Source organism: Pseudorasbora parva, chromosome 1, assembly GCF_024679245.1.
Source record: "Pseudorasbora parva isolate DD20220531a chromosome 1, ASM2467924v1, whole genome shotgun sequence".
NCBI classification, from domain to species: domain Eukaryota; kingdom Metazoa; phylum Chordata; class Actinopteri; order Cypriniformes; family Gobionidae; genus Pseudorasbora; species Pseudorasbora parva.
Window position 1 is genome coordinate 28,999,382 of NC_090172.1, and position 24,698 is coordinate 29,024,079.

General features: G+C 38.1%; 1 protein-coding gene across 2 annotated transcripts in view; it reads right to left on the reverse strand.

Moving 5' to 3' along the window:
- The window catches only part of dpy19l3 (dpy-19 like C-mannosyltransferase 3), a 51,227-nt gene that overhangs the window by 22,481 nt on the left and 4,048 nt on the right, over positions 1-24,698 (reverse strand). For both annotated transcript variants that reach the window (XM_067437575.1, XM_067437583.1), the window contains exons 4-16: positions 18,160-18,250; positions 10,498-10,619; positions 10,252-10,397; positions 9,623-9,746; positions 5,946-6,080; positions 5,731-5,862; positions 4,726-4,827; positions 4,446-4,519; positions 3,993-4,151; positions 3,373-3,495; positions 2,822-2,933; positions 670-726; positions 231-313 (exon numbers count right to left, since the gene is read on the reverse strand). In XM_067437575.1, the coding sequence (XP_067293676.1) occupies positions 231-313; positions 670-726; positions 2,822-2,933; positions 3,373-3,495; positions 3,993-4,151; positions 4,446-4,519; positions 4,726-4,827; positions 5,731-5,862; positions 5,946-6,080; positions 9,623-9,746; positions 10,252-10,397; positions 10,498-10,619; positions 18,160-18,250 (1,460 nt within the window). The remainder of the gene's footprint in view (positions 1-230; positions 314-669; positions 727-2,821; positions 2,934-3,372; positions 3,496-3,992; positions 4,152-4,445; positions 4,520-4,725; positions 4,828-5,730; positions 5,863-5,945; positions 6,081-9,622; positions 9,747-10,251; positions 10,398-10,497; positions 10,620-18,159; positions 18,251-24,698) is intronic.

Consider the following 24,698-nt stretch of genomic DNA (forward strand, 5'->3'; position numbering starts at 1 on the left):
CAGAAGTTTGGCAAGTGGATGCAAGGGACTTCAACACTTCTAATATAAACAATTAAATAAACTGAAAACTCATATAATATTAATCTCTCGCTCTCATCCGTGCCAGTGAATACCCCTCGGTATGCCAATGGTGGCTTGTGTGGGTGGCTCAAGGTTGCAGACCCCAGTTTGGATGGCTGTCTGCGAGTGTTTGCTTGTAGCGTGTAAGAGGAAGATTACAGCTGTTTTACCTGATCCACTCCATTAGCTCCACAGTGTCTGGGTCATAAAACTCTCTCAGTTCAGAAATCTCCTCCATCAGTCTGGGCCAGAACTGTCAACAGAAAGACAGCTCGAGTGAGATGAAGAGACAGTGTGAGACTGCTGTAATGGCAATTACTCACAATGATCAATGTTCAACAAACCCACACAATAAACCAACATCCAAATACACAAACATACACAAATGTGCACAATTCATTCATCTGATTGCCTATTCCCACTGTTGTGTTAACAGATGGAAAAAAGCATGGCAGAATCAAAACTCTCCTAAACAACACACACAGTGGGATACGAATTCCATTTGTGTGCATTTGGATTCCTGCGTGACTATTTATGGCATACAGCCACCCAGGCAGCTTAGCAATATATGCAAATAGATACATGACAGCATAGTTGAAAATGTCTTACCTTGTAATAGAGAAACGCCAGAATTACAATAGGAACAGAGTACCTGATCAGTCTCATCTGTGAAAACAGGTTAATAATATAAACGGATAAATATCCACATAAATAGAACGAAACAGGATGTAATTGTTTAGGCTTGAGGGCTGTAACTACATTGCCACCTAGTGGGGAAATGACATTTTCAGATGCATGCACATGAGAACATTTATGCAGAAGAAAGAACATCATGCCTCACTGAAACTCAGTATCAGTATATATACTCAATACATAGCATTTAGCATTATAGCTTCCCAATTATACATGCATCTTTGTTTTGTGGGCTTCTAAAATAGGCAATGGATTCTATTACATAACTGTGTATTTTGCTATTGCTTGTATTGAATATAGGGGGAAAGGGGTAGACTGGGTACGATTTATTGCACCCTTAATTTACCAAACTGATTACTTTTCATATGATCATGTCCAAAAAGCTGCCATCAAATAAAGCTGCCTGTTATTAAGAGAGGCACATAAGAAAAATTGAGCATATTTTTATGATAAAATGGTTTGGCATGTCATGTAAATTATTTACATGCATAAAATGTAAAATACAATACCTATATATAACATGCATATGTCATTTGTCAGCTAAAGATTATCCATTAATTAATAAATTATGCATTTTGTCCCAAAATTGTAGCATAGGGGCAGAGTGTATCATATGCTTGGAGGTAAAACATTACATCAGCAGTGAGCTATACAGCCAAACAAGAAGCTATTACCAAATGCTGATAATTGCTGAACTACATTTAAATAATCTGTTAAAACCTTTTCCTCATGTTTTTATACAATTTTATTTATGAATAATATGCACCAAAATAATACTTGTAATTGGATTGTGTAATATATATTATATAAATATATATATTATATATATATAAATTAAAATTTTTGCTTGTTTTTTTCTTTCTCCCAGTCATGTTCATATGAAAATGTAAATGTTCTATGTGCTCCCCTTAATACGAAACAACATCTCCTGAGGTATGTTTTCACTCGGACAGTCAAATTTCTACGGAATATATGTCCTGAAATATATTTATGGATATTAGTTGTACTTCTGTCTCATTTCTCCTTGTCTAGAGGACACTTAAAGGAGTAGTTCACTTTCAAATGAAAATTACCCCATGATTTATTCAGCCTCAAGCCATCCTAAGTGTGTATTACTTTCTTCTTTCAGATGAACACAATCAGAGTTATATTAATAAATATCCTGACACTTTCAAGCTTTATAATGGCAGTGATGGGATCAATTGAGTTTGAAGCTCAAAAAAGTGCATCCATCTATCATAATCGTGCTCCACATAAAGGCCTTCTGAACCAAAGGGATGCGTTTGTGTAAGAAAAATATCCATATTTAAAACTTTATAAAGTATGATATCTAGCTTCCAGCAGGCCGCCTTCCGTATTTAACTAACTGACTAGGAAGCTGCGTTAGTGTTTTGAACTACGAGAGGAATTACACATTCTGTGCAAGTTGCTTAGCATTAGAAGGCCTTTATTAACCCCTGGAGACATTTTTGAGCTTCAATCTCAATGGACCCCATCACTTCCATTATAAAGCTTGGAAGTGTCTAGATATTTATTAATATAACTCCGATAGTGTTCCTCAGAAAGAAGAAAGTCACATACACCTAGGATGGCTGTAGGGTGAGTAAAACATGAGATCATTTTCATTTAAAAGTGAACTACTCTTTAAGTAAAGTGTTATAGCATCATCCAATTCTCCTCTACTGTTTTTTTTTTAAAGAAAGTATTATTTGCATTCAGCACAGATGCATTTGATGTGTCTAAAGATTGTAACAAAAACTATTTAAAATAATATAACTTTTTAACTTTTTCTTTATAAAGAATCCAGAAAAAAAAAAAAATCACAGAAATGTAGCACAACTGTTTTTCATAATAATAAAACATGCAGTAAATCATCATATTAGAATAATTTCTAAAGGATCATGTGACACTGAAGACAGGAGTAATGATGCTAAAAAAATCATCTTTTCAGCTTTCAATCTTTTGAACGCTAGTGTATAAATGTGCCAGTATCGTTTGCACTGTGTGTGTGTGTGCGTGCGTGTGTGCGTGCGTGTGTGCGTGTGTGTGTCAGATCTCAGTATCTCACCGTGGTTTTAGTGTTGCAGTGGATGACTCTCAGATATAACGTCCACACCTCCTTACCACACACTCCAAAGGCAGCGAATGCACACATATGGCCAGTCCACAAATATTTCATTCTGCCAGCAGCAAAGATAGAAATCTATTGGTGCTTTCTAATTTATCATAAAACTCAGACAACACATAGCAAACAGGAAAGACTGGGATAGCATTCATTTTCAACTCTATTACTATTCTGACACCAAACTAAACTTTATGAAACGATACCGCAATGATCCCCCATAATTCATTCTTCATTAAAATCTCGAATGAACCATCAACTTGGGATATGGACTAATAAGATGAAGAAGATCACAAAGCAGAAGCGGTGTGGGGGACAGGAAATGAAAGTGGTAGCGGAGAAGAGCTTGAAATTGAGATGCACCAAGAGCAGCAGCAGGGAATGAAATTGCAGATGGCGTGAGAGTGAGGAAAATACAGAAGGAAAATATTTGCATTGAGGAAAAGAGATACGTGGTATGAAAGCAACAAAACTTTACATTTTTTCAAGTTGTTTACCTCATAGTGGAAAATGCGAGCAGGCCAAAGAAGACGGTGTGCAAGAGATTGTAAGCGACATCCGGCCGCATCCTAAAGGTCCTGTCCTCTTTCTCCCTGCTCGCTTGGCCTGACCCATTTGTGCTGGAATGAAGATGGAAAAAAGAAGGAATACTACCTTGTATTAAAACCTAAGGGCAGTCATTTTTTATTGTACAGAACAGCCTGTCTAATTAATGTGTGTTTGTGTGTGTGGTGCAAAGCCTCTGGGTGTTTGTGGGCTCCTGTGATTCTGATAAGAAAAGAGAACAAAAAAGAGGGCCAAAGCAGCCCTTAAAGCAACAGCAAATCAGCTTTGAACTGAACATAATAACACGCATTCAAAAGCCCTAATGAAAAAAATACATCTAGAGTCCAATTGTGTAGCACATCTAATAAAGACTAATAACTCTAATTATAAATTAGCATTATGACCTGTGCACAAGGTTTATGAAACTATAATCACTGTTCTATTGGTCGTTTTTCAGCCTATTTCTGTGCTCTAATTAGAAAAATGAAACGCATCTCTTTAATGTGCAGCACACATTGCAGTAGTGCACATGAGCGTTTCCTGCAGAATGAAAGCGATGCAGTAGTTTTACCTGAGATTAGAGAATGCCACCAGCAGCAGCAAGATGAAGAGAACACTGAGGGTGCACAGATACGGATAGAGCAGTACTGTGCCAGCCAACCGCTCAAATGTATCCAATGGCAACAAGCCAAATGCTTCTTCGCACAGATAGAGACTGGCATCAAAGTCTCTGAAAGAAAGTGGCAGGGAGAGAGTGCGGGCTGAATATATATGATACAGATTATTGGGAGCAGCAATTCATTTGATCAACTGAAATGGCTCGATAAATATCTAGTAGATGAGCAGATTACATTGTGTGCCAGATGTTATTTTTCCACCAGAGCTGGATGCATTTAATCACCGTGGATTAATGGCTCACTCTAGTCTGAGTAGATCTCACTTCTGAATAAGACACCACGATATGGCATTTGACTAATGATAACAGGCAAAGATGTAGCGCCACGAGAGATGACCAAAGACTTACCTCGTTGCCCCGAAGCCAAACTTGGCCTTTATGAACTTAAAGATGTGCTCATCCGATTTCAGCTGAAGAATTTTCTGTCAATTAAAATGGAGAGAGTGAAGGATGAAGTCATTCATGTGAGTGTCTCATGAGATCAGGGATGTGAGTTTTTATGAGAATGAGATATAAAGAAAGACAATGAGAGTGAAAGTATAGCTCTGTCTCTGGAGGAGCAGGCAGAGAAGCTGTACTGTATCATTAATGACAGAGCGGACGATGTAGAACAGGATTCATATCTCACCTTGGCTGAATAATTGATAGTGAAAGTTAATGTGAGGACTAGGAGTGTGTGAAGAGCCAGTTTTCCTACTCGTACAACAAAGCTGCCTGTCTTTAGCCCCGTCTGAAAGCCAAACACGCACACAGCAGGTATCAATAAATAAACTACAACAATATTCTTAGCCTCTGTTTTCAATCACAACAGAATTGGGTGTTAGGGAACACAGATAAGGTTCGTACAGGAAAACAAAAGTGATAAAGTGACTCGGGTAAACATTTCTTTAGTCAAAACAAAAGCTATCTATTTGGATGGGATACATTTTCAGGAAATGTCATTAAAAAAATTGTTTTCAGTTTGACGACAAGCAGAGATGAATGTGTCAGCTGTATTTAGACATTGCCATCAAATGTGTCTGACCTGTAACATCATGTAGCATATGGGATTATTAGGAGAAATGACATTAGTAAGCCTGTAATCCTTTTTGTACTTTTTTTGTTGTTGTCTTTACTAGAACTGTCGTTTTTGTGTTCCACCACTTAAATGAAGTCGAAAACATAATCCTGTCTTTGTCTTTTACATGGATAAAAAATGTCATTAGTTTAAAAAAAAAATGTTTTATCTTTTACATAGTTCAATAAATCTCTAAGCAATGTTTTAATTTATACACACTTCATCTTTTTTTAAATGTTGACAGCAACCACACAATGAATTTAAAATTGATCAAGCTAATCTTCACAGTGCACTTCATAACCGTGTCATCACATGTTCACTTTAATCATATTTGTGTACAAAGAAATGATCTGATTATCATCTTTAAGAAGCAGATTAATATAAACGTCCATTAGTGCAGATGCAGATGAGAACCTGTTCAAAGTTGCATTCCCGGATGAAATTTTGAATAGATACGTAGATAGATACTATACATCTGGGATTTTTTGCCATTTAAATAATCACAATTACAGATTTTATACTCATTAATTTCCCAACTTTAATCATTTGAATTCAGGTACTTAGATGTACACTGACCTGAAAGTGTTTGATGAAGAGAGCAGACACAATGAAGCTGAGTACCAGAGAACCCAGAATCATAGAGTTGCAGAACTGCAGTAGCCACACCAATAACAGACTTAACACCTGCATCAGGTACAGAGAGACCACCTGCAGAGAGAAATAAATTAATATCCAACCTCATATGAACTCCAAAAGGTGGAAGGTCTCCAATATGTGTGTTTGAGCATCACCTGTTCTGCTCTGAAGAAGTCCAGGCAATCCAGAGTAAAGATTATAAGGGCCTGCACCAGCAGGACAAACTGATTGAATTGCCATGTCAAACAGAAGCAGAAGGTGGATACGAACACCAGCCACAGCACCACCTTCTGTGGTTGAGAGCACATGAAGACAAAATGATTTCCAGCTTTAACTGCCCAGACAACCAAACATACAAAAACCTTGTTCTTTCTTCAGAGCTCATACAATGAGAATTTTTTCAGTGATATACCATATGTCAGGAAAGCAATTAGAGTCTGTGCTGAGAGAACATACTGAGAGAGAACAAATATGTGTTCAGCAGAGTAAATATATCCTACATATACTTGCAATTGCTAACCTCCATTTCATATTTCACAAAACTATTTCACAGAAGCAAGCAGCTAGAAACATTTATTACAACTTACTGTGTCTTATTTTCCCTTTCCTTTTTCCTTTTCAATCATATTTCCTGTGATTTTGTGTTATTAGACTGGATTATATTTACTTATTACACGGCGCTGTGAAATACTTGATTCTGATTGGTCAATTGCGCATTCCAGCGGTATGTTATTTCCAGATAACACCCGCTCATACGGGTACTACGAGTTATCTTGACCGGTACTACTTCTATGCTTAACGCTGGCGCCATCTTGTGCCTTAAACAGCTGTGGGTTACAATGGAAGACTTCAAGGCAGGTTTCCTTTATAACGTTTTTAATATAGATATTTTTCATACACAAACGCATCGATTCGAATCAGAAGGATCTATTAACCCATCAGAGTCGTGTGGTGCACATTAATTGACGGACAGCTGCATTTTTTTATGGACTTCAAACTCAACTACAGCTACTGCTGGGATTAACGTTAGCCTGGACTTTTTAAATATAACTCCGATTGTATTTGTCTGAAAGAAGAATGTCATATACACCTACGATAACTTGAGGGTGAGTAAACCATAGGCTTGGTTTTATTTTGGGGTGAACTAACCCTTTCAGCATTCATTTTCAACATTTAGCAAGGGCATTATGGCAAATCTTCAGCAATAGATAAAGGCTTAGCGCAGGTTGGAACTGTTCTCCTTCGCGGAAGCTTTGCGTAAAAGCTAATAAAATATTTAATCTCGAGACAATATTTTGTGTCTAATAATTATTTATTTGAGACTAGTAGCCGTGTAATAAGCAGGATAATGTACACCCAGCCGGTTGTTATAGCAGAATAAATCCCTTCAGAGTGATGCAAGACCCCTCCGATTCACGTCGGTGTCCTGATCACTCTGTCGGGGATTATTCTGCGATAACAACCAGCTGGGTGTACATTATCCCTTACTTATATCTGTTTCTAGGTTTTCTTAAAAACGTTCTCTAATTTCAGTCTAATTTAGAAATGACTTATCAGGAGGCATTTACATGTTCATTTTTATAGAAAAATTGTAAACGCTGGAGTGTTCACAACAGCCCTATCCCAAATGACATCCTAAGCCCTTAAGGTCTTAAGCCGGGTGCACACTGTGCGATTTTGCCCACGATTTAGTCTTCTGAGACAAATTTAGCAAATCCTAAAAGATTCCTAGCCTAGTAAAGATAGCATTACTAGGCTAAAATCTGACGTCTTTGGTCATTAGTTTGACATGTTCACAAGCAGCCGATTAATGACCGCTGCAATCAAATTTTACCTCAGACGAAATTCTGGCAGTGTCAGAAGATTTGGCACAGAATCCTGCAGTGTGACTTCTCCTACGACCACAGTCAAATATCTCGGTTTTTCAAGACAAACTATGACCAAACGAGAGCTAGAGATTTATTTGTAGCCAGCATTTCAGTCCCGCATGTAATGCAGCTCACTGTCACCCAACGCGTCATTCATTGATGATATAAAGCTCCGGGTGAGTTTTTTTGCGCGCGTCCGTTTTTAGCGCGCCTTAACTATCGTGCAGTCTGACATTAATGACAACTGAGATCTTACAGTGTGACATGGCTTACATCGGGGATCATGTTCGTACAGTCTGACAAGGGACATCCGCAAAGGATTTTGAAAAATCGCACAGTGTGCAGGACCCATTACTCAGAGTCCACACTTCTGTGACAGTTCTGCTTCTTCGGGTAGAAGATCCTAGAGGTCCGCTTTCCAGCAGAGTTTAGCTTCAACCCTAATCAAACACCTGAACAAGTTTATCAAGGTCTTCAGGATTACTAGAAATGTACAGGCAGGTGAGTTTGATTAAGGTTGGAGCTGAACTCTACAGAAAAGTGGACCATGAGGGCCAGAGTTTTAATGTGCTTTAAAACCACTCAAGCGCAAGAAGATGTGAAGATTCGTCACTTGCAAGCTGTTTTCTGTTCTGGGCACATCCAGAGCGCATATCCAAATCTATTTGTGCACAAAAAGCTGCCTTTCATATAGTGCATGAATACCGAATCGAGTTCTTTATTTCTTCTTCTTGAGCGGACAAATAGACACAAAATTATGTCAAAATATCCTTGTAAGCACAGTCAGTCTTTAGTGAACGTGAACAGCTAGGAAAGAAAGTGCATGAGTAACAGCATATTTGATCTGTGTATTAGTTAATAAACCTGCTGCAATCTATGTCATTAATGTAAATCAAAGAAAAAGAAAATCACTCACTGATCTTGACTGAATAACTTTAACCTTAATAAAGATTAATCCATTTTTTCTTTTTAATTTATTTTAAAAGAAAACTATGTAGTGTTTTTTTTTTACATTCGATTTCAATTTCTAAACTTTGTTCAGTGGTATTTATTTGTGCTATTGCTAATTTGTTTATTTGTTCTTATTGCATTACTGACTGTATTGTGTTTAATAATATTAGAAATTTTGTTCATGGTATTCAGCACCAACAGAATGTTTTGCAAAAATAAATACAATTATAAAAAATAAATATGTTTTATATTTAAATGTTAGTATTTTTTATACCATATTAGAATCCAAACTGGGAATCAGTATACGGAATCGGCACTGGAACTGCTAAAATTTGGGAATTAAAAACTTTATTCCCAACCCTACTTTTTTGTTTATCCAAACAATGGCAGATGGGAGAGAGTGTTCAGTGATTGTTTGTGGAGCATCAGAGGTTTATGATGCAGAAATTTCATATTTCAGTGTTTGATCCATCTCATATAATAGTGATCCAGAGGCAGTAGTTCTCAAGTCAACAGTATGCTGATACTGTGACAGCAGTTCTCAAGAATCGTTTCCAATCAATGGTTGCAGCATTTGTCGAATCACCAGTAAACTGAACTGAGAACAGTCTCAGACTTGATCGTGTTGTAGATAATTAGTGAGCTGCTGATACTATGAACGTGTGATCCAAGGACTGGCTTACAAAATGTTTCTTTAAAATCAAATGCATAGTACATCTAGTTATACTAAACATCTTATTAAACCAGTTCAGTCAAGACGATTCAATTCATTTATTTGATGTATTATGTATGCAGTGATTGTGATTGTATTTTTTCCCTGCCTGGATGATAACGTTACATATAAATTATGTCATTATGTGATGATGTAAAACTGTTGAATTATTTTTTGATCCGGAAACAAACTGTCCAAAAGAACAAATTTAATAAAGAGAATTGGGCTACCCATCAATAATGGGAATCATTTAACAGTGGTTGCTGAATAGACATTTAAATTTATCAGGAAAGATGATTACCTGGTGAATAGGTTTTAGCTGTGGCCTTAAGTAGCAAGTTATGGCAGCCACCTGAAGAGCAAAGAAAGGTATTGACCAGTTCTCCCTTAGAGAGATGGTAAACTCCACGCGTGTGGTGTCCACTCTGCACACAAATGAAGAATGCAATCAAACACACAAAAAAAAAATACATGCTTAAGAACTTAAAACATAAGAAAGATTTGATGGTATATTTTTTCAGTTCTGCAATAGGTTCGACAATTCCCTCTTAAAATGCAGAGACAAGTCATTCATGAGTTTTCTAAAAAGATGTAAACATTGTGATGTGATCAAAACATTGCTTTGCTTGATTGAGATTTCAAACCAAATCAAACAACAGTTTGGGGGTGGGGACTACCTGTTTTATTTTGAACATTTAAAGTGGGCTTCAAAAATACTAAGATTGCTACAGAGGAACATCATAATATCCTAAAGCCCTAAATGTCCTTGATATATCAAAATAATATTTTAGAAAAACATTGGCTTTCACACTTACATGAATACAGATACTCACTGCATCAAAATAAGCGTTTATTCACACCAGATGGAACGCAAAGGTGAGTTTTGGGTGTATGAGAGATTGACTGTAATCTTATTGAGCGCACACATACCTGTTAAGGATGTACCAGACTCCACTGAGGGCTCCAGCCAGCCAGGAGTCACTGAGTAACCAGCTAGTGATAAAAAGAGCGAAGACATACACTGTCTGCAAAGCAAACACTGTGTAGATGTAGAAATAAATTGGCTCCAAGTAGGTCTGCAAAAGAAACGCACACACAGGTTGGGAAAAAAGTTGATTCTTCGAAAACCCAAGACAATCGTTACATCTTTCTAAGAAAACAGAAGTGACTAAACACCTGGATGGGAAGTATTCTGTACAAAATGCTAAGGAACACTTCCTGGTAGATATTCATACGCTGTAGGATATTTATTGTCCTCTTGGATTCAGTAGTGTTGTCATGGATAAGCTCATAAAGACCTGTGAACATAAAAACACACACAACCGGATTATGTAATCAGATTCTAAATATTAAAGTGTTAGTTCACCCAAAAATGTAATTTATGTCATTAATGACTCACCCTAATCAGTGAATCGATTCATGACTGAATCACACGCGAGTCAAACTGCTGAAATCACGTGACACTGGCGATCCGAATCATGAATCGATTCACTGATTCATAACCATTTAAATCTTTATTGAAAACAAACGCGGAAGAGAAGACAATGTTGAATAAAGTCGTAGTTTTTGTGATTTTGGGACAAAAATGTATTTTCGATGCTTTAAAAGATTCTAATTAACCAACTGATGTCACATATGGACTACTGATGATGTTTCTATTACTTTTATGAACATGGACAGTATAGTGTGCATACACTTGAATACGCTCTCGAACTAAATATAAAATATCTTAAACTGTGTTCCGAAGATGAACGGAGGTCTTACGGGTGAGGAACGACATTAGGGTGTAGTTACTTTTTCTATTAATTACATGTTATTCACACAATGGCTGTAAATTATTCATAATTCATTTATTCTCCCTAGTATAGCTTTATTATTATTATTTTTTTAAATGTTATGAGCCTTCTGCTCATATACATTCAAAAGCTTTTCCAGGTTTGTGAAATTGCACACAAAGACCAGCCACTAGTCATGAACCGATCACTGAAAACTGAGACCCACAGCATTTGATCACTGAATTTCACTATGAAATCATTCAAAGTGTTTTCTCAGTATTGCATATGCAGTCAGCACCTGGTAAACACATTAATTATTGCATAAATTATTACTCGAGTCATTTCACCATGTCTTACTGTCTTTTGAAGACTTTTGTCTTTCAAACATATTAAAGGAATAGTTCACACAAAAATGAAAATTATCCCTCAAGCCAACCAAGGTGTATATAACTCCCATGAACATGCACACGGCCATTGCCGGAAGCCAGTTATTATAAAGTTTTAAATATGGATTTTTTTTACAAAAACCCATCACTTCTCTTCAGAAGGAATTTATTAAGCCACTTGAGATGGTGATGGATGGATACACTTTTTAGAGCTTCAAATGCCATCAAAAAGCTGGGAAGAGCCAGGATATCTGTTGTAAAAATCTGATTGTTTTCAGCTGAAAGAAGACAGCCATATACACCTAGGATGGCTTGAGAATGGGAAAATTATTGTCACGATTCTGAGGGGGAAGGGGGTGATATTTATTAACAACAAAGGCACAGATGGGTGATGCAGGGACACAGTCCAAACAAAAGGGCAGGACACACAACAGAAAAACAGGCTGGTCAGGGATGAGGCAGCTCCAGACACTAATGCAACATTGAAGACAAATGCAGAGGCTCAGCACTTGGCGAAATAACTGTAGTAACGCCAGACTGGCTGCCAGGTCAGGAGAGTCAGTGACCAAGACGGACACAGAAAGCAGGGCAGGAACCAACACACAAGACAAGACTCAAGACAAGACAACAAGAGATAAAAGAGAAAGAAAAACAAGAGCAAAATAAACTACATTTTAATTTTACATTTTAACAAGCTAGCAAAGAAAAAAATAATATAGACATGAATAACTGCGACTTTCAAACAAAAATAAATAAAACTTGCAGGGAACTAGAGGAGAAATAAAAGACAATATTAGTTAGCAATAAAATCATGAGAGAAACCAAAAAATAAGGCTTGGGTGAACTAAAGCAAAAAATTAATACTGAAATTGACTAGAATAAAAAACTCTAAAGGAAATAACTAGAAAGCTAGAACTGACAGAAGAACCTAATGTAGCACTGACTGACAAGACCCAAGCAAGGAAAGCTCACACACAATGAACGCAACGAACCAGCAAAGACATGAGGGAAAAGAGCACAACATAAAGGGCCTCATTTATGAAACGAACATACAACAGAAAACTGTACGTATGGCCATAACAACTTGGAATTTATCAATTTTGACGTGAGCGGTGGCTACGATCAAATCTCACGTCAGTTCTCAACTCGTGTACGCAAGTTTAGCGTAGTAAAGCTGGTGGAGAATTGTAATGAGAGAATTTTGTTCATTTAGATTATTTTACTGACCGAGTCTGACAAACGAAGCACATGAATTCCTCATTAACTGTTAAACGACAAAAATTTAAAATATTAAAAAAAATTGTTTTTGTTTTTTTGTTGTTTTTTACGGGTTTATCTTTACATGCGCAAATAGCAGCATAAACAACCCTGAGAACTGTCAATTCTGTGAACGGAGAAAAACTGAATCAAATTAACTATATAAAAGATACAATAATTAAAAGATTAACAAAAGAAAGAAAAAAATGTGCGACAAGTACTATGAGTGTAACGGTTGTCCACTGAAGAGGCGAGGTTGAGAACCCAAGTGCAGTTTTTATTGACACTTCGCATGACTCAAAGCAAAACAGAAAAAAGACTTGCGTCTTCGCCAGGGCCACCGATGCCTTGAAGACTATGTGCAGGAGTTTTGTGGACTTTGTTGACAGGTGGATTTTAATGACGTGGCGCTGAAGGACATTTTTAAATTTGGGTTGAATGAACCTCTGCGCTCCCAGCTCCCAGGAGGGAAAATCCACTGGTCCCTGGAGGGATACATCAACCATGCCCTCCTGGTTAGTGGGTCACCGTTTACTGTGGGGACTGTGGAGGAGGAGCCCCACAGTCCCACAGCAGGCCATGTCCCTGCTCCAGGCCACGTCCATGCCCCAGCCCATGAGCCCACTCTGGCTCCAGCTCCAGCCCCAGTCCAGTCTCTAGCCCATGAACCTGCTGTGGCTCCAGCCCTAGTCCAGGCTCCAACCCATGAGCCTGCTCTGGCTCCAGCCCCAGTCCAGGCTCCAGCCCATGAGCCCGCTCCGGCTCCAGCCCCAGTCCAGGCTCCAGCCCATGAACCCACTCCGGCTCCAGCCCCAGTCCAGGCTCCAGCCCATGAGCCCGCTCCGGCTCCAGCCCCAGTCCATGAGCCCGCTCTGGCTCCAGCCCCAGTCCAGGCTCCAGCCCATGAGCCCACTCCGGCTCCGGGTCCCGCCCCAGTCCAGGCTCCAGCCCATGAGCCTGCTCCGGCTCCAACCCCAGTCAAGGCTCCAGCCCATGAGCCCGCTCTGGTTCCAGCCCACCTCCAGGCTCCAGCCCATGAGCCCGCTCCGGCTCCAACCCACGTCCAGGCTTCAGCCCACAAGCCTGTCGCTTCCCCCATGAATTTTTTTTGGGGAGGCAAGGGGCACATCGAGGCCACGCCGCCAGGGTCCCCTGCCCTTGAACTACCATTACCACCATGGCCTCCTGAACTGCCTCTAACGGCATGGCCCCTTGAACTACCATTACCACCATGGCCCCCTGAACTACCATTACCACCATGGCCCCTTGAACTGCCTCAACCGCCATGGCCCCCTGAACTGCCTCAACCGCCATGGCCCCCTGAACTGCCTCAACCGCCATGGCCCCCTGAACTGCCTCAACCGCCATGGCCCCCTGAACTGCCTCTACTGCCATGGCCCCCTGAACTGCCTCAACCGCCATGGCCCCCTGAACTGCCTCAACCGCCATGGCCCCCTGAACTGCCTCTACCGCCATGGTTCCCTGAACTGCCTCTACCGCCATGGCCCCCTGAACTGCCTCTACCACCATGGCCCCTTGAACCCCTTGAGGGTCCAGGTCCGCCCACGCCTGAGGGTCCAGGTCCGCCCACGCCACAGGGTCCAGGTCCGCCCACGCCACAGGGTCCCAGGGTCAAGGTCCGCCCACGCCACAGGGTCCCAGGGTCAAGGTCCGCCCACGCCACAGGGTCCAGGTCCGCCCCCCGCCACAGGGTCCAGGTCCGCCCATGCCTCAGGGTCCAGGTCCGCCCACTCCACAGGGTCCAGGTCCAGATTCCCCCAAGGAGAAGTGCTTAGGGAAGTTTGCAAGTGGCCTGGCCCACCATCCCTCCCCCAAGTCCGCTCCCCAAGAATTTTTTGATGTTTTGATTATGTAGAGGGGGGAATCTGTCACAGGGTGTTTTGGTGTAGGTTCATGTTTCATGTTTTTAGGTTTTCATGTTCACTGTCATGTTGTCATGCACTTCCTGGTTTTGTCATGTGTTCCCGTGTCATGTGACTATGCCCTCATGTGTTCCTGCCTCGTGTTCCTGTGTCATTTTGTCATTGGTTTATGGGTTAATCATTGCTCACAGGTGTCCCCTGTCTTGTCATCAGCCCTTGTGAATTTAAGCCCTCATGTTTGCCATAGTCTTTGTCAGTTATTGTATGTTGTAACCCGCTATTGGTGAGTGTTTTGTCTAGTCAAGTTTAAGTCACGTCACGTCTTTTGTTATTTTGCCAAGTCATTTGTTTATGTTTGGATTTATGTTAACGCCCGTTTCACACATACTCCGTCTGCAGTGCGTGTGCGGTGCGTATTTTTTTCAGTACCCATGTTAACGGATGACAGCTTTCACACTGCACGCGGATGCGGTCCGTCAGTCCGTTCCAGGAGCTTTGCGTCTGCAGCAGTGCACGGATCATTTTCGTACCGAGTCTATTTTTTGCTGCGCTGCTGCATTAAAGTGATAGAACATTGTTCGCATTAAAATAAACATGTACTGACGCGAAAATCTAGTAATTTCACCACAGATGCATATCATTTAAAATATACTCTTGTTTCAAAGTCAACACATGGCTTTTTTTTCTCAAGTAAAGCAACAAAACGACACCTTACCTGGCATTTAGGTAAAAAAAGTGCCATAATGGAGAGCACTCGTACTTTCTTGGAGGTGAAAAGCAAAGTTCTTTTTGACCTGCAGGATTTCTTTTAAAAGGGTGTAAAAACGAAAGAAAAGACGAGAGTCGGCTGTTTTTGAATAGACTATTGTAAGTTTCTAATTTAAAATGTTTGTGATTTAAGGCTATAAACTATGTTTAAATGTTTGCCACTTGTGTGAGCTGAATCTAAAGTATATAAATATGAATAAATGAATTTAATAAAATGTTGTTTAAATGTAGTAGGCTACGTAACCTGACTTCTATTAAAGAGTAAACAAAGAGAATTTGAATTCTGACGAGGCATGTTCAGTAAAAACTTTTGGATTTTAAAAAATAATGAATCAATGCTGTGTTTGTGGTATGCAACAGCGGATCAGTTGCGGACTGCAAACGCAGCATATGTGAAAGCACTACAGGGTGTGGGGCTCCTGCAACGCACACGCAACGCAACACACACCGTACTGCAGAATGAGTATGTGTGAAACAGGCGTAAGCTTTAATAAAAAGACTGCACTTCGGTTCTCAACCTCGCCTCTACAGTGGATATTGTTACAATGAGCTAGGATAAGTTATTTCTGTGACAGACTAATGCATTTTATTTCTTTATGTATTTATGTATATATATATACACATGTATGTATGTGTATATGTATATATGTATATGTATATATATATATATATATATATATACATACATACATACACACACACACACACACACACACACACACACACACACACACAGGTCCTTCTAAAAAAAAATGCGTATTGTGATAAAGCTGATGATAAATGATAAAAATTAAACTTTCATTTAATTTTCATTTTAACTTTCATTTTGTATTTCACAAATACAACTAATTGTGCAAATACAACATATCAGTTTATATTTCAGTGATTCATCATAAAAATAAAATGCAGTCAACCAAACATAAAAGTTACAAAAAATCATAAAATCGTCATGCCCAGCGCTCAACCAAACCAACCATTTTTGCGCATGTTAAGGATGCTGTTTTACTTGGATATTGGTGGATATTGGAAAACGAGTGATGTACAAAGCCTTGTTTACATAATGAATAATAGTTTAGCAACCAAATGTTATGGCAAACATGGAAGCATACTTAGATTCTGCCAAATGAGAGGTAAGCCCAATGCCTTTATAGCAATTCTTTATACTACTAATACTAATACAATAGATGTGACATTTTACAGTAATCAATTTCAGTGATTGCTTAATACAAAATTGTTCAATGCCCTGAGTCTGAACATGCTTTTACTTTACTATAAGTACAAAGTAGTACAATTGTGTGGTGGTGTCTAGAGAGAAAAGCTTTTGGCATTCTGAGGTTCTCAATGGATAATGACCTAATTGTGATGTTTTTCAGTGTAGGAGCACAAAGAAAATCCATTCCAAATGGGACTGTTAAGCCAATTAGCTTGAGCAAAGACCACTTAGAGCAAAGTTGTGCATTTCCTTCCCATTTTCTGAGACCAGTCATACTGATATGGTTACGTAATGAGACATTCCTTAGATAGCTCTTGGATTACATAAGTGATAATGGAAAGCAAACAGCGTGGTTCAAGAAACTTGCCATTATGGACAGAACTAAAAAAGGGTTTATGTAAGAAAATGGGATTATAGTTACTTGAAAATGTTTTAAACATTTAAAAAAGTGATTACAATAAAATAATAATTGCCCATGGGAGCAATATTTCCCACTCACAGAACTTAAAGGAAAAGTTTACCCTGAAATGAAAATAATTTGCTCAACCTGGTTTTGTTCTAATGCTGCATGCTCCTCTTTCTTTTTATGGATAACAAAAGGAGAATAACTCACGCTTATCCATATAATAGCAGAGAATAGCGGCCACCATCAAGCTTTGTAAAAAAAAAGAGGCAAAAGTATCACAGAATGATCCCATGCAGCACATGCAGTATATTGCAATTGTTCTGTGGGTATAAACTAGAGCTTAGTGAAAAACAAACCAAAATGAAATGTATTATTCAACAGAATTCTTGACCTTGGCCGTTGGTCTTCAGTGAATGGTTACATGTCGTGCATGACTTGTCAGTTCACTCTGTCCCACCCAGAAAAAGCACACATGTTGTGAAAAAACAAGATTAACAAAAACACAACATGAAATACAACGCCTAGGAATCACCCCCCCCCCCCCCCCCAAAAAAAATGTATCTGTGTACTTCAATATCAACCCTAATTGTCTAATTACCATCAGAATGACAGTGTGAACACGAGAAATCCTTGTTACGACAAACACAACAGATATATTCACCTTACAGAACAAGGTACATGAGATGAAAGTCCATTTCATGTCTCATTTTTGTTCATCTTTTCATTTTTTCACAACTTCTGGAAATTTTCTGGACGAGACTGAGTAAACCGCGATGGTAACAAAGTCACATGAATGCACATGTCATGCAGCTGTGCACAGAAGACAAACAGCTAAGGTCAAGAATTTTGTTAAATAATACATTCAATTTTGGTTTGTTTTTCACTAAACTATATCATATACTCGCAGATTTTTTTTTACAAAGCTTGATGCTGGTCACTATTCACTCCCATCAAATTGTCAATTGTGGTCCAAATGTCATTGTGTTCCATAAAAGAAAAAAGGGCATAGCATTTAAACAATACCAGGGCGAGTAAATTATGATTTAATTTTCATTGTTGGGTAAACTATCCCTTTAGACATCAGTGTTCCATCAGAAAGATGACATGATCATATAGCCAGTAAATCTGTCTTGTGAGTAGATATCAGTACCTTGCTGTACAGATGGGGCCTTCAACATCTGTTTGTAGTAGGAGTAATAAAGGCCACATTCTGTCCTGAAGGAGATTTCACGCTCAACTTCCTACCAATGCAAGAAGAGAGGATAAGATTCAGTGAAAATGAACTATGACAAGAAGCACAACAGGAGTAAATGGTGTTAAAATGAAATCCATTTCCCATCTGAGAAAGAGATCAGAGCAGCTATCTGCCCAGAATAAACTGAGATTTCATTCGCAATAAAAGCCTTGAAGGGAAAAAACTAAACAAACATGTGTTGTAAATATGGTGGCGTTTTATAGTGGAAGCAGTTTTCAGAGCTAAACAACATCCTCACAAAAAAAAAAAAAAAGATCCATATGCTCCACAAGATTAGAACGACATGATATTTGGCTTTGGTTAGTAGAGACATGAAATACTTTCATTTTTCTTAATAAAACAGCCTTGAAGCTTATTCTTCTGAAAAACTTGCACACAGTCAATTTCAAAAAATAGAATAATAACGAGGGTCATATAGAACATTACACAATAAAGATAACAATTGGAGGGAAAAAAACCTGAACAAATGACCAATAATGCTTGTCCTGATACGAAATGTTCACATCTTCATTTAACCCTGTCTCTTAGCAACATTCTTACAACAAAAAAGTAAAATAAAAAAAAAACAATAAAGACAAATCCTGCTTCTGCTTACCTTTAAGTGTGAAAACCACAGCAGGTTCTCGTGTATAGAATAAACACACCATGCATGAAATAGCCCAATAACCCCTGCCAACAGTAATCCTGCTGCTATGACAACAGCCGACCAACAGTTTTGTCCTGGAATGGGATTCCATGAAAGCTTTAGGCACTCTTCTGTGCCCCTCTGCTCACTCTTGAAATCCCTTGGATTGTCTTTAGCCCCAATGTTTAGTAAAGGTGGTCTATCCAGTCCAGTCCTTACATTATCATCCGAATTGCTCTTCCTCCTGCTACGAACCCTCATTCTCAAGAACTATTATCCTCCGTCTTCTCTGTCTTTCCTAAATGTCCCTCTCTCTTTCCCTGTTTAAGACCGCAAGCTCTTTTGTTTATCGGTCTTTCCAGAATGACTTGCCCAAAAAGTTCATAGCACATGTATTAAATCAATAAAACAAAACCCCATGAGATCATTCTAAGCACCAGTCGGCACCAAACAGCAATCTGCCGGAGGAACATTTTACATGTGATCAGAGAGGGGCTGAGACAGGAGGAAAGGCATGTGGGCCGCACAACTGGTGACCTCTTGGTAGTTAGAGGAGGAAATATATATATATATATAAAAGAAGGGGGAAAACGCTTGAAACATCAGTTACAAAAAAAGTTTAAGAGCATTTGTAAAAACAGTTATTTGAACTAGCAATGGAACAATGTCCAGCTTGAAATTAAGACAGTCATAGACATGACTTCACACGCAATGGATTTAGGGGCGTCCTAAAAGCAGCTGTCTCCTGATGTAGGGCAGTGTCCCAGAGGAAAAACTAACCTCAAATGCCTTTGTTCAAAAAACATGGCAATATCGTCAATTATGACACTTAGGATACTGGAAGACCAACACCTCCTGAGAACATTTACAAAGCCCCTGTGAAATTTACCTCTGGTTTCCATTGAAAAAGTGGAAACGATTATAAAAAATAACATGGACTATATCTGTGCTTCTAACAGAGGCTCTCTGCAGTAACATTTGATTAGCTGCTAACCATATTCCCACAGGTCTTCCTTTGAAACAAACAGGTGATTTATTAGCCTGCAAAATAAAGCACACTCAAATGCTCCTCACTTGCGGCGTTGTTCAACCGGAGAATGAAAGAAGCATATGGGAAAAAAACTGTGGTCATCCAATCCCTGAAGCTTCCAGTCACGTTCAGAAAAGCAAGAGCGCAGATAAAAGTAGGATGACTCATAAGCAAGCCATAAAATACCATCCAGCGTGCATGAGTTTCCCTTTTCCACTGCTGTCACACTCTGAGACTAATTTAAAACCTGAGATGACCTTGTTGTGCTATGCATTCCACATGCTGCACAATATAAACTAGGCAAAACTGTTATGTCTAGGTGTAACGATACACTTGTGTCACGATATGATACGCATCACGATACTGAACGCACGATACGATTTTATTGCGATACTCCAAGACATATGGTAAAACGTCAACAAAAATGTACTGATGATTAATATGCTAAATTTGGTATTACACTGTGGGTGGAAATGAATAGGCACAGAACAATGGTGACACCAAAATAACAATATGCATCACTCTAAAGCTGAAAATACAGAATTATTTTAGATGAATATGCATTCTGTCACTGACTGGATATATTTAAAATAATGTAAGCCACTTTTATACTGGTAATATAAGACCTTTGGTAAAAGCAGAACCAGGTACAGCACAAATATATCCCCATTGCATTATTAAACATTATAAACATTACATATAGTAGTTTAATGTAGTATTGACACAAACATTTCTGTGTGAGTTTTCATTTTGGGTGAACTATACACAATACATTAGAATGTTTGTATTGTGATATATTGTGACTCGATATATTGTTACACCCCTAGTTATGTCTCATATATAAAAAATAATATTACTTTTACAGCAGTTTTCCTCTAGCACCCTTTTCAGAGTTTGGAGTCTCTACTAACAAGTGGAATCTGGTAGGTTTAATTAGGGAGAAAACCCAAATATTGTGTGTTAGGGGTCCTCCAGAAATTGGGTTTGAAACCATTTGTTCACAGTGTCAACTTTACGTTGCACCTTTTGTCTAGATGAAGAATGTAGCATACTGTAATCTGGGACTTGTTCAGGACACCGTAATTATTACATATACTTTTGCAACTATTTAATATTCTTCAAAGAATAACGAAAGAATGAAATCACAAGTCTAAAAATTAGGACTCAAATGCAAAAACCTCTAAATCCGTCTGACATTTTTCTTTTAAGTTAGCAATTTTTTATCAGGCACTTATTTCCAGTAATTTTGCCAAAGTCCACCTCTTTGGACAGGAGATAGTAAACAGTTGCATAATCACAACTGCCCCGTCCCTATCGTAGGTCAGGTCCAAGCGCTAACAGGAGACCCATGTTTTGAATGTGACCCGTGGTCATTTCCCAATTCCACCATATCTCTCTCCAGTCACTCTTCACTGTCCTTTCTGAATAAAAGTAAAAGACTCAAAAATAAAGTACAAATAAACACATTATTAAGAAAATACACCGCATAACCACAATGATAGCACACTTTATTGGATAACAACAACACACAGAAGAGAAATAGAAGACTTTATACAATAACTACACCATATACACAATCCTCAAAATAAATAAAAATGAAGTATATAACATGATTTAATAATAATATAATAATAAATAAAAATAATAATTATTATTATTTCATATAATAACCTATAGCCTATACAATCTTTATATATATATATATATATATATATATATATATATATATATATATATATATATATATATATATATATATATATATATATATATATATATATATATATATATATATATATATATTTATATATATATTGACTTCCATAGTAGGAAAAAAAATACTATGGAAGTCAATGGCTGCAGTTAACTGTTTGTTTGGTTACTGACACTTCTTCAAAATATCTTCCCATGTGTTCAGCTGAAGAAAGACATTCATACAGGTTTAAAACAACTTGAGGGTGAGTAAAGGATGACAGAATTTTCATTTTAAAGGGAACTATCCCTTTAAGTGTACATAAAACTGAAAACTGAAACAATGCATTGTCATAAAATGTAAATTTATAGTATAAACTTCTTCTAAACTTCTAAAAAATCTTTTTAAACAGGATAAAATCTTCCAGATTGATAACTGAAAGTCTGCTCATACGCACTTTGTCATTCATTTTTGAAATTATATTTCATTTGCATCTTTTGATTGGTTCCGTGAACTTAAGAGGCTTTTCCTGACAAAGGGAAGTGGCGTTTAGAGTTTTTTGTCAATGAACTGGTATTTCTGATTGGGCTCGGGATTTTGCGGTTTGAAGTGAAAATATTTGATGAACGTATATTATGTGCGGAGAGCATTCCGTCAATATCATTATCTAGATTTTGATGGAGGTGGCGTTTAGTGGCTTTTGCATCTGAATCCTTCAAATATCACATTTGGGGAAAAAATGCAATTTATCTGGTGTTATGAAGTGTAGTACATAGTTAATCAGAGTATTTACGAGATGCATGGTGTTCAGATAAGATAAATAATCTGAGCACAAAATGTTCAACGCTCACCTAAAAGCAGCAGGTTTGGCAGCTGTTAGCTCCACTAAATGAAAACTTGGCCTTGGTTCCACAAGTCGCATAAAAAGGGCTCTCAAATCGCATGGCACCATAAATAAATAAACTAAATAAATAAATAAATTAACACTGATTTATTACAAAAACAGCGGCGGTAAATCCTGCTTTGATTGGGAACTGTGGTTAAACTTCTCCTGATCTGCTTTATTTTAATGAGCGATCTGGGATAGAGGGACATGCTGATTTATCCAACTGAACATGACATAACTTTTTTGGCAAGGAGGTTTCATCTGTTTCAAGTCTGGAAGTCATAACAGGATCTGCAGCCCAAACTCTGGCTAACTGTTTGTGTGACTATTATGCCAAAGAGGGAAAGAAACAGAATCTTTCAGCACACATGGAAAACCATTCTTTTTCAAAAGGGAAATGCATGAAAAATAAGACAGACGAGAACACCATCACTGACTAAACACAACCACACATTATGAATCTAGATCTCTTGAACTGTTCTTTATATTAGGCAAGTAGCCTAAGAATACTAAAAAGACCTTAGACTTTTCACCAAAGACTGAAAAAAAAATGAATCCCAAATGGAAGGTTGTATCCCTACGGTGACACATTGCTGCAGCGCTACATACATATTCTTTTTTTTCCACTCAATTATGTCGTAATAGAGATTTTATGCTGTAAAAACGATATCATTTTCTTATTATTTATTATGCATTTTCAAAATAATTATTAAAAATGATTTTAAAAATTTGATAAAACTATTGCTAGGCGGTATACTGGTTCATATCGAATACCGGTATTAATTTTTGTTATGATATGAATTTTGAGGATACTGCAATACCGGTATGTCACTTAAACAACATTCGTATGTCACACTGTTTATAGGGGTCCTGTTTCACTTTTGCAATGTTGTGAGAGCACAGCTGAGATTGAAATCACTCACTGAAGCATCATTCTATTGTCTTTACTTTATCCACTAGTATAGTTCACTTGAAGGAGTGAATGAAAAAGAGTGTGTGAAGTCGGACAGCCGTTTTGTGTACATCTGTACACTTGTTATTGCGGCACAATCAATGTGAGACTAAATGAGTGCACTCAGTAACGTCCACTTTGGTTTTGGACACCATTTCAAATGGCTGTCCTTTCAAATAATGCCCTATTTGAGGTATAGGGGGCGATTGCAGATTCAGCCCTTGAATACGGCGGGGAATTTAAACTTCACGCAGCCCACGCATGAGCGGTTTCTGCGCGGAGCGCCGTGATGAGATTACAACGCTTTTTTTAACCCCTTTGTTATTTTGCCTTTGAATTTCGTTTGTTTGAAATATGAACTGAATATATAAATGCTTTTGAATAAAAGGCGCGGGGTGCATGCAAAATAATGCGTTCCCTGAATCCACGGCCTTTGTTGTTATTATAAGTGTACAAAAATAAATAAAGACATTGTCTTGAATTTATCTGTATGGCTAAAAATGACGTGTGTTTCCACTGTCATAAAGGGAAAAAAATTGCCGGCACCGTCGCCGGACAGAAAGTTAAAAACACTGTAGCCTATTTAATTTCTTATAGACTATGTTTAAATATTAGCCTATGATATATATATTTTTTTTATTTCATATGCTGATTATGAAAAGTGAACAGCATAAGTAAGATGGCTATTATAAGATGCACAATGTGTCTGTAGACGGGGGAGTGAGGTCAGATATTATTTTGATTTGTAGAAAGTCTTTCTGTAAAGTGAATTTCATTTCGTATGAATTGTATTTTAATTTTGATCAATGTTTCATCAATTCCAATGTTCATCAATTTCATTCTCACTGCTTCTTTTTCACTTTTGCGTGAACCCATCACAGACTGGCTTATCCACCTGGCTCAATATTGACGGCTTTAACATGGTGACGAAGAGAGAAGCGATGGGTCATTGCCCCTTGATCACGCCTCGTATTGTTTGATTGGTTGAAGGACTATCCAATTGCATACAGATTCATTTGAATTATGCTCGTTTATCATGCCTCCTTTGTCTGATTGGTTGAAGGACCTTCCAATTGCATATAGAGTCATTTGAATAATGCAGTAGAAAAAACAGAGAGCAGTAGACTCCCCAGACCAATGTTCAATCTTAAATTGAGCTTGGTCTGGTGATAGCCAGACAATATACACTGCTCAAAAAAACTAAATGAACACTTTTTAATCAGAGAATAGCATCAAGTCAGTTAAACT